The sequence below is a fragment of the Callithrix jacchus genome, chromosome 3 (genome assembly GCF_049354715.1).
Source record: "Callithrix jacchus isolate 240 chromosome 3, calJac240_pri, whole genome shotgun sequence".
In the NCBI taxonomy this organism is placed as follows: domain Eukaryota; kingdom Metazoa; phylum Chordata; class Mammalia; order Primates; family Cebidae; genus Callithrix; species Callithrix jacchus.
The window spans coordinates 127585804-127596433 of NC_133504.1; the positions used below are offsets into that span (position 1 = coordinate 127585804).

At 38.7% G+C, this 10630-nt stretch overlaps 1 protein-coding gene across 1 annotated transcript; it reads right to left on the reverse strand.

The window, feature by feature from the left end:
* Window positions 1-693: 693 nt before the first annotated feature.
* Window positions 694-8885, reverse strand: MUC7 (mucin 7, secreted). The gene is made up of 2 exons (XM_002745765.7): window positions 8817-8885; window positions 694-1566 (listed from the first exon to the last, which is right to left on the reverse strand). The coding sequence occupies exons 1-2, from the start codon at window positions 8868-8870 to the stop codon at window positions 724-726; spliced, it is 897 nt and encodes a 298-aa protein (XP_002745811.4). The 5' UTR covers window positions 8871-8885; the 3' UTR covers window positions 694-723.
* Window positions 8886-10630: the final 1745 nt, after the last annotated feature.

A 10630-nucleotide genomic window follows, 5' to 3' on the forward strand; every position in this document is an offset into this window, starting at 1 on the left:
TTAGATCTAAGTTAACTTAGATACAATGAAATAAATATCAACCTTGCAGTTCAAACAATTATATACACTCAGAAAAATAGTGCCAGTCTTGGTTCATGCTTGGCTGCCAGGCCAATTCTAATCTTCACTTCCAATCAACTTTCCCCTTTCTTGGCTCACACTTTGTGAAATAAAATTTTATTTAAAATTGAAGATAATTATGTAAAGGGTTTGTCATTAATCAACAATACAACGACAGGTCTACCAATAGATTTAGATAGATAAATGTTTCTATCTACAGATATTTAGATGTCTTTGTTCATCTGGAGAGATCCAACTTTATCCCTTTATGTTTATAGGATTAGATGGTTCAGGTGGGATTTTGATGGGGGTACAAGGTAGTGATCTTGTAGTTTCCAACATTTAGGGAGCAGTAAATGTTTGATGACCCATACAATATTCTCTCTTTATCTAAGGACTTTCTCTGCCCTCGGTAGGCTATCTCTGCAGGCCCCAAAGAGTGATTTTGAATCTCAGACCTGCACCTGGCTTGTGGGATAGAGGCAGTTTGTCTTATTAATAGGTCTTGTGAAGGTGAATAATTAGATTGAAAGGTTAGTGGTAGTGCTTTAAATTTGAGTAATAAAATTTCATCTTGCAATTGGTGCTAAAAGTAAAGATGGTAGTTCTGTACTCATAAATCACATCTTGAAAATGACAGAACACTTTACAACATATAATATACTATTTCTCCACTGCATCATCAATCATTTTGTCTAGTAGTTTCTTTAGATATAAAAGAAATCGAGAAATTTTATTTTGGCGGGCAGTAGTAGTTTGAGTAGTGACTGAAGAAGTAGTTTGCTGTGTGGGTGTAGTTGTGTCAGGTGTAACAGTAGTTGGGGAAGAATTAGGTGTGGTAACTGGGGCAGCTGTGGTCTCCGGTGGAGCTGAGGAAGGTGGTGGAGCTGGTGTAGTTGCAGAAGGTGTGGGTGGGGCAGCTGTGGTCTCCGGTGGAGCTGAGGAAGGTGGTGGAGCTGGCGTAGTTGCAGAAGGTGTGGGTGGGGCAGCTGTGGTCTCCGGTGGAGCTGAGGAAGGTGGTGGAGCTGGTGTAGTTGCAGGAGGTGTGGATGGGGCAGTTGTGGCCTCTGTTGGAGTTGAGGAATTCTCTGGTGTTAATGTGGTTACAGAAGAGCTTGGGTTAACATTTTCTCCTGGAGACGTGATGGAAACATTTTGAGGAAGAGAAGTCACATTTGGAAGGGTAGTAATTTTGGTGGAAGCAGATAGCGAACTCGTAGTTGGAATTTGGGTTGTAACCAATATGGTAGGGTTGACCACACTGCCATTTTTATCTGGAAGTTTAGGTGGCTGGTGAGGATTTGGGAATTTTTGTGGGGGTTTAATAGGTGAAGGTGGAGGCTTAGGCCTGCAGCGTTTGTGTAGACACCTATAGGGGTTTTTATTGACTGGCCTCTGGTGAGCTGGTGGTCCAAAATGAGGTGGTAATTTAAAGTGATGTTCGGGAAAATGGTGATAATGCCTTCTGTGACGTAGTCCGTGATCCCTTTTATGACCTTCACTGAACTGCAGAAAAGAAAGAAAACATAAGAAATGAAAAAAGTATCCATTTATTCATCAATTAGGTGATCACTGCTGACCATGAGGTGAACAGTATTTGTGGAGTTTTGGGATTAGAAACCAGAATACATTTTTAAGTCAAGTGATTAGCTTCCTAATTTCACTACGTTTCAAGAAAGAATTGCTACTAGAGAATTTTCTTTTGTCAACTGTCTACTCTCTAGATAGTTGGGATGAATATATTCTTGTGGACTTTAGCTTGAATGCTTAGCTGGACATGAACTTTTATGCTTATGGTCCCTCTCTTCTTTCTCTGGTAGAAAATGGTCAAGTTACTGCCTGAGGTGCCGGCAAAAAGGCTCCCTGCTTGCTCAGCCTGTTCACAAAACTTTAGTCAAAGACATTCATCTGAGACCCAGAAGCCCTTTTTGAATTACACCCCTCATATCTACTATCATCAAAACATGAAACTGTCAAACAACAGCAAAAGCCTCAACAAATGAAACGTCCCACCCCAGCTTTGTGTTCTCCATATTTCAGGAAACAGTTTTTAGCCTTTATAAATCAGAGAAACAACTTTGGTCATTCCCGTTTAATTTTATTATTTAAAAACTTAGAATTACAGAATTCATGATTCAGGGGGTTCATGAATCATCTGATTTTTAGAGAAAATTTGCATGTTTATGCATTTTTCTGGTTAGAGCACCAGTGGTTTTCATGATTTCTCAAAGGTATTTACATCTGAAAAGAACACTGATCTAGTCTAACTGTTCATCTGATGCTTGATCTTTTTTCAATACACCTGAAAAAGGCTTTCTAGCCTATGCATCTATCCTCTTCTGATAAGGAACTCACTACTGTCATTCCTAAGGCAGCCTGGTAGAGAGTTCTTGATACTGAATGTAGGTTTGTTTTTGGGGATTTCCATTATTAACTGAATAGAAATTTCTTCATGAAGATTTCCATTCTTTGGAACTAATTTTATGTTTTGGCAGATGTACAGAAGATCCAGGAGTCCTTCAAAATTTGAAAATAACTTCTATGCCACGTGGGTCTTAGATTTTGCAAGATGAATATTTTTATTTCCTTTGGCCACTGATGACATTAATTGAGTTAAGTACCATCACCGTTTCAGTTTCTTATCTGTAAACATACTGCATGCCTTTTATATCCCTCTTCCCTGTATTCAATCTCATATTACATTTTTTTAGTGATTAGTTATATTAAATTAGAGAAAAGAAATATTAACAAGATAAAGGAGAAAATACCAAAGTCCCAAACAAGGATAGGTTTTCTTCCTAATGAGTCCCACAGAACTCTTTTTAGATCACCAAATGGGTAAATTATTCCAGTCCCAAGTTATAAACTCTCTTTGGATACAAAGTTTAGTGTGATGAAATGACAACTTCTGAGAGACTGGCAGAGTTGTTTAACTAAGATAACTTCCTCAGAGACTAATATATCCAGCCTCAAAAATAGTTTCTAGGTATTGGGCTTACAGAGGTGAATGAAACAGGGACTCTCGTGAGACTCATGTGATTAAGGGAATGAACCACATAACTATTTTAAAGCAAAGAGGTCATAGAATTAGACTTTGGATCTGGAATTTAATACAAATCATTTCATAAATGAATAAACTGAGATCCAGGCATATTAAATGACTTGCCCAAAGTCACTCAGTTATTTAATGGCAGACATAGGACAGACTCAAACCTCCACTGATGGTCTGTTGCAGTGTGTTTCAAACATGTTCCTCTAAGATCTAGACATTCTTTACAACATCTATCAATACAAGAAAGTATTGTTTGTTTAGAAAGTTAAATTATCCGGCTGGGCGCGGTGGCTCACGCCTGTAATCCCAGCACTTTGGGAGGCCGAGGTTGGTGGATCACGAGGTCAAGAGATAGAGACCATCCTGGTCAACATGGTGAAACCCTGTCTCTACTAAAAATACAAAAAATTAGCTGGGCATGGTGGCGCGTGCCTGTAATCCCAACTACTCGAAAGGCTGAGGCAGGAGAATTGCCTGAACCCAGGAGGCGGAGGTTGCGGTGAGCCGAGGTCGCGCCATTGCACTCCAGCCTGGGTAACAAGAGCGAAACTCCGTCTCAAAAAAAAAAAAAAAAAAAAAAAAAAAAAAGAAAGTTAACTTATCCAGGAACTTTAATTCATAACTGAGAACAGCCATTAGATAACACAATGGCTTCTGATACTCATGACTTTGGTATTTTTCCATAGATCTCTCTTAAAAGGGCGTAGATTTTCAGACTCAGTAACACTGACTCCAGGAATCTCTGAGGAGATCCTTTCCATTAAAGGGGTAGTCGTTTTCTCATATAAAATAAACAAGTCATATTGTTCAAATGGATCTTTCCCTGGAGATTCAATATGCAATCTAGATAATTAGAGACCTGCTCTGATTGAAGCAGGATTGAGGCCTCACATTCCAGGATCTCAGTCTCTCCCTTTCCAGATGGTCTCTGAGGATGTTGTGAAGAATGTCCAGATCTCAGAGGAACATGTTTGAAACACACCACAACAGACTAGCAGTGGAAGTTTGCTTCTGTCCTGTGTCTGCCACTGAATAGCTGAGTGACTTTGGGTAAGTCACTTAATGTGACTGGATGTCAGCTTATTCATGAAATGATTTGGTTTAAATTAAATTCCAGATCCAAAGTCCAATTCTACGACCTCTTTGCTTTAAAATAGTTATGTGGTTCATTCCCTTAATCACATCAGCCTCACAAAGGTCCCTGTTTCATTCACCTCTGTAAGCCCAATATCTAAAACTATGTCTTGAATATGGCAGGTACTCATTAGCTATTAATTGAATGAGTAAATGCGTGAAATGATAACAATAACTAATTTCTTATTGAATAAAATGTTAAAATTTAAAAGTGTTTATTCATATGTAAAATAGTTTCAACTATTTTAGTTTAGGTGACCAAAATAATACCTACTACATTTTTATACGAAGGCAAATTAATTAAAACCCCATTAATTTTAATGTTAGGTTGGCCTGGAACATGTATCAAATGACCAGTTTGTTTGATTTACTTAATATATTGATTAGTCATTGTGATTGGCATTTACAGGTGGCTACAACAGAACTTGTGTATTAGAGAAGTCTGAGAGAGGAAGGAGTTAAAAATACATGTCTCTAAAGTTTTGAGTTTAGATGATCGAAGTATGGAGGTGCTTATAATGAATGGAGATATGCAAGGGACAGTGTATGAAAGATAGCAACCCTGCCTGCCTGTTCACATCTGTTATTTATTTTTATTAAAAAAGTCTTTATGTAACACCTATTTTATGTTAGGCCCTATTCTACGTGGCTTACAAATGCAAATTTATTTAATTTCTTATCAATATCATAAGGTGCGTACTGTTATTATCTTCATTATACGGATGGGAAAATAAGTCTCAGACTAAGTAACTTTTTGTAGAATGATTCTCCATTTGCAAACCGCACTTTTGAGAGGCGAGAAGAGGGAGAAGACACAAGGAACAAGGAGAGAGTTGGCTTGAAGTGGAAATTTTGCCCAGGATTTTGTTAGCACATAGTCAGCAACTTGCCTATTTTAAAACTTCCCCTGTTTTTCTGCTAATAACTGCCTCTTTCTGCTTCTGTACCTCAGCTTATTGCTTACTAGCTAAAAACCTTAAGGAAAACTGCCGCGTCGTCTAAAGTTCTGAGTTACTTCCCCTACCCCTTCACCTATAAAAACTGTGTACTTTTCTTAGCCAGGGTCCAGACTTTTGGGTGTGAACCCTTCTGGGCCCACCGGCATAATAAAGTGTGTTCCTCAGTTTCCCTGAGTGCCGCTTGGGTTTCTTGTCAGGTAAAATTTTCTGCAACAGGCTGGAGTCACAGAAGGAGAAGGAGAGCAAGAAAGAAGGGGTATGAGAGAGCAGAAAACTTTAAAAATCACTAGAGGAATGTCAAATTATCTGAGGAAGGAAGAGCAGGGAAAATTGTCATGAAAGAAATAGGCATAAATGAAAAAAGAAAAAGAAATAGAAAGGAAGAGAACTAGAGGAGTACAAGGTCAAGATTACATTAAAAAAAATTTTTTTTTGAGATGGAGTCTCTCTGCCACCCAGCTGGAGTGTAGTGGCGTGATCTCAGCTCACTGCAACCTCCGCCTTCCGGGTTCAAGGGACTCTCCTGCCTCAGCCTTCCCAGAAGCTGGGATTACAGGTGTGCATCCCACGCCTGGCTAATTTTTGTACTTTTAGTAGAGACAGAATTTCACCATGTTGGCCAGGCTGGTTTTGAACTCCTGACTTCAGGTGACCTGCCCACCTTGGTCTCCAAAAGTGCTGGGATTACAGGTGTGAGACACCACACCCAGCACAAGATTTAATTTAACTGAAATTAGAAAGCACATTAAACTTCTTCATTTGCTACTAGCTTATCTTTTAGGACCATTTGAAAATCTGTGACTATCCACTCCTTGAAATCACTCCATAAAAGCAGGTTGTTGCTAGAGCTCCAGGGCTGACCTTTCCTGGCTGTGGGTTGATGCTACTCTCTGGTGCATCTCTGTATTTTCTTTTCTTTTTCTTTTTTTTTTTTTTTTTTGAGACAGAGTCTCATTCTGTTGCCCAGGCTAAAGTGCAGGGGCGCTATCTTGGCTCACTTTTTGAGATTTGGGAAGTTTAAAGAGTTTTACCTATTCTAAGAACTTGGAAGAAAGGATTCTTTAGGTGTCTTGATTTGTAGGAGGTATGAGGAAAGGCCACCTCCGAAGAGAAACTCAGGTTTCATCATTCCACATAACATAATTATTTGTGTTGATTGGAAAGTTATTTCTTTCAATAGAGAGGTATTGGTAGCCAGAGATTCCTTATTAATATTTAAATTATTAAAAATGTTAACATCACTGTGTGTATTCAGAACTTAAAGCCTTATCAACTAGTATGTTAGTTAAGATCACAATAGTCTTAAGCCATAATTTTTACATTTACGCTATATTTTATAATTTATAAATTCCCATTTACCCTTCAGCAGCCTTGTGAAGCATACAGTGTTATTATTATTTTACACATAGGGAAATTGGGACCCTGTAAATAGATTCTAAATTGCTCAAGATTCATCTGGATGATAAACATTAGAGATGAGTTTGAGCCCACATCTTCTGAGCCCAACTTGAACGCTCTTCTACAGTCACAAAATCAGAATTAGGGTCCAGGGAAAAGGCCTAAGGTTGTTTTTTGGTGGCTATTATATGGTAAGTAGGAAATAAGAGAATATTCAAGAGTAAATTCCATCCACTTCCTCAGTTCTTCTGCCCTGTCTGCTCTGCTGGCATAATATTCTGAGGCTATCTATCGTCATTCAATAAAAGTACATTCCACTTCTTGATCCTTATTTGAAGTTGTGTTAAAACAAAATTGAATAAATACTTATAGGTACATAGTATTAGAGAAAAATATTTTTATTATTACAGCATGTATCACCTTGTAATCACCTTGTATCATTATTAATTTTAATCTGCCTTTGCCAGTACACCCTAAATTTCTTAAAGATAGAAGGTCCACTTTGTAATCTTCTCTTGGTTTTGGAAGCCATACTTTCTTGTCCACTCTTGTGACTACTCCATTTTCTCAATCCATATCCAAATGTCCTACATTTTCTCTGTAGGTGATCTTGTAAGGTCTCATGGCTTCAAATATGTTTTAAATATAGACTTTACCCCTAGATTGCTTTCTGAACTCCAGACAATATATATCTACTTTCTTCTTAATATCTCAATGTAGAAATCTAACAGCCATTTCAAATGTAACATGCCCCAAACTAGAACATTTTTGTTCATTTTTTTTGGAGCGGGGGGGACAGTCTTGCTCTGTTGCCCAGGCTGGAGTACAGTGACATGATCTCAGCTCACTGCAAGTGAGGTTCAAGTAATTCTCCTGCCTCAGCCTTCCGAGTAGCCAGCCACCACTCCTAGCTAATTTTTGTATTTTTAGCAGACATGGGGTTGTGCCATATTGGCCAGGTTGGTCTCGAACTCCTGACCTCAAGTGATCTGCCCACCTCAGCCTCCCAAAGTGCTGAAACTATAGGCCTGAGTCAAGGTACTTGGCCTGTTCATTTCTTTCTTTCTTTTTTTTTTTTTTGAGACGGAGTTTTGCTCTTGTTACCCAGGCTGGAATGCAATGGCGCGATCTCGGCTCACCGCAACCTCCGCCTCCTGGGTTCAGGCAATTCTCCTGCCTCAGCTTCCCGAGCAGCTGGGACTACAGGCACGCGCCACCATGCCCAGCTAATTTTTTGTATTTTTAGTAGAGATGGGGTTTCACCATGTTGACCAGGATGGTCTCGATCTCTTGACCTCATGATCCACCCGCCTCGGCCTCCCAAAGTGCTGGGATTACAGGCTTGTTCATTTTTTTCTTTTACTACATACACAATCCAGCAGATGATATAGTAGAATCAATCACAAAAATGTATCCTAAACCCTCTCTCATCTTTTAACTGCTGACATTTAGTTCAAGTCACCATCATCTTTTATCTGGACCACTGCCATAGCTTCCTGACTAAGTCTCCTCATCTCAGCTTTTGTTCCCTGCTACCTGTTTTCTCCTGAGAATCCCATCATGTTACTCCCCTGGGGGTGCTTTGAATATGTTGAGACTCTCTGACAGATTTCAATCCATATTCCATACCAAGACCTAAAGGCCTTACGAATCTGAGTTTTATCTCTGTCAGATCTCATCAAACTCATTATAAAGTTTGTGCTCTATAGATATTGGATAAATAAAACAAATTATTTCCTTATGCTCTGTCTATCTATCTATCTATCTATCTATCATCTATCTATCTAGATTTTTAAGGCGGAGTCTCATTTTGCTGACCAGGCTGGGGCACAGTGGTTGATTACAGCTTACCACATCCTTGACTTCCCAGGCTCAAGATCCACCTCAGCCTCCGAGTAGCTGGGATTACAGGCATGCACCATCATACCTGGCTAACTGAAATTTTTTTGTTTTTTTATAGAGACACAGTCTCATTATTTTTCTCAGGCTGGTCTTCAACTTCTGAGCTCAAGTGATCCTCACTCCTTGGCCTCCCATAGTGCTGAGATTACAGGTGTGAGCCACTGCAGTGGCCAATTATCTATATTTTTATGTTTCATGGAAATAAAAGATGTCAAGCTTCTTGGAAATAGGGATTGCTTATTATGCTTTAAAAATCCCAGGTAGGTACTATTGATACTCAAAGAAAAAATCTTATTTGGGTAGATACTTACCGAGAAGCAAGCACTCAGTGCACAGATGCACACAAACAGCGGCAGAGTTTCCATTCTTTCTGATGTCTCCTGGGAAAAGCAGAAACTTGGCTTACTATTAGTTATGTATTATGGGAGAGGAATGCATTTTGATAAATGACTTATCCTTATTAGAAAGTACAGGCTAAAAGAGGCCAATGGTTTCTGAAAATTAGCTTTACATTTGAATTCCATGGGGTGATGCAAAATTGCTTCAGGCATAAAACACACTATTTTAAAGAGGAAGCAATGGAGGAGAGTCAAGATTTTTCTAAGTAGTTTGCCAAATGAGCATTTTTCTACTGATATTAAAGATTGGCTAGGAAAGGCAGGATCTTAGGAAGTTTAGCAATAAGAGAAGGAAATGATCTTCTTATTTCTATTCTAATTCAAGACGTCTCTCTCTCTCTCTGTCTCTCTCTCTCTCTCTCTGTCTCTCTCTGTCTCTCTCTCTCTCTCTCCCTTTCTCTCTCTCTCTCTCTCTCCCTCTCTCTGGGAAACCATCATATAAATGACCGAATACTGCACTGTTTTGTAAAGATTCCTGATGTAGTAGGAAGATGCTCTTTGTCTCTGTGACATGAGGCTGTCACTTGGAACAAGGAACCATGTCAAATGGACTCTTCCCCTAATTTAATTCTGAAGATTTTGACATTTGAGATCCTTTTTCTGTTACCTTTTTTAAAGACAGGTTCTCACTCTGTTGTCCAGGCTGGAGTGAAGTGGCATGCTCATGGCTTACTGCAGCCTGCACCAGCCAAGCTCAAGCAATCTTCTTACCTTGGACACCCTAGTAGCTGAGACTACAGTCATACCCCACCACTCCTGCTTATTGTTATTATTATTATTATTTATCTTTTTGTAGACACAGGATTTCTCCATGTTGCCCAGGCTGGTCTTGAACTCCTGGGTTCAAGCAATCCACCCAAATCGACCTCCCAAAATGCTGGGATTACAGGTGTGAGCCACTGTGTCTGGCTGATATCCTTTTCTTAAATCCCAAAATGACAGGAATTTTGCTTTATTCATTGTTATATCATCATGCCTAATACATAGTGCAGACTTAATACCTTTGAAAATAACAGCTTGCAAAAGAGAATTGTATTTTGACTATAGGTCGTAGAAGGGAAGAGTGAGATAAAAATAATGTAGTCTTTTATTTTTCTCATTTTGGTTATATATGTAATTTGTACATGTCAGCTTATCAGCTTTAGAAAAAAAGTAAAGGTTAAATCATATAGACAGATGACATATTAGAGCAGGTAAGTTAGTGTGCATGTCAATGTGGTGGTGGGCTGTCAGATTAGACACACTTTACAATAAAATCCTGTGGTTTATAAAATGGTGTTAGAGTCGGTCAGAGACTTGAGTTAAGCTCTGCACACTTATTGTGTGACTCTGCCACTCACTGCATGACTTTGAGTGAGTTGCAATCTGATGTCATAAGAATGTCCTGAGTATTGACTGGAATAATATGTATTACAAATAATGCTGAGAATAATGCCTTATCCATAATAAAGTCTCAGTGGTATTATTATAGTACTGGCATACTAAGAAGAAAACAATCTGACCCAATTGAAAAAAGAAATGTTACTTATTATTCTTCAGTTTCCCAATACATTGTCAGATTATTTTTTATTTTCGAGACGAATAAACATTCCTACCAATCACATTTTGTTCTAATAACATATGAATGAATGTTATCACACAGTTTGGCAGTTCATGAGAAAAGAGGAGAATAACTCTGTCAGAACAACTGTTGCTATATCTTAATATACATATTAAGATATGTATAT

Coding starts and splice junctions, on each gene's coding strand:
- MUC7 (XM_002745765.7), bottom strand. CDS start 8,870: ATGGAAACTCTGCCGCTGTTTGTGTGCATCTGTGCACTGAGTGCTTGC. Junction 1,567..8,816: donor CACTGAGTGCTTGCTTCTCG/GTAAGTATCTAC, acceptor TCTTTTCTGCAG/TTCAGTGAAGGTCATAAAAG.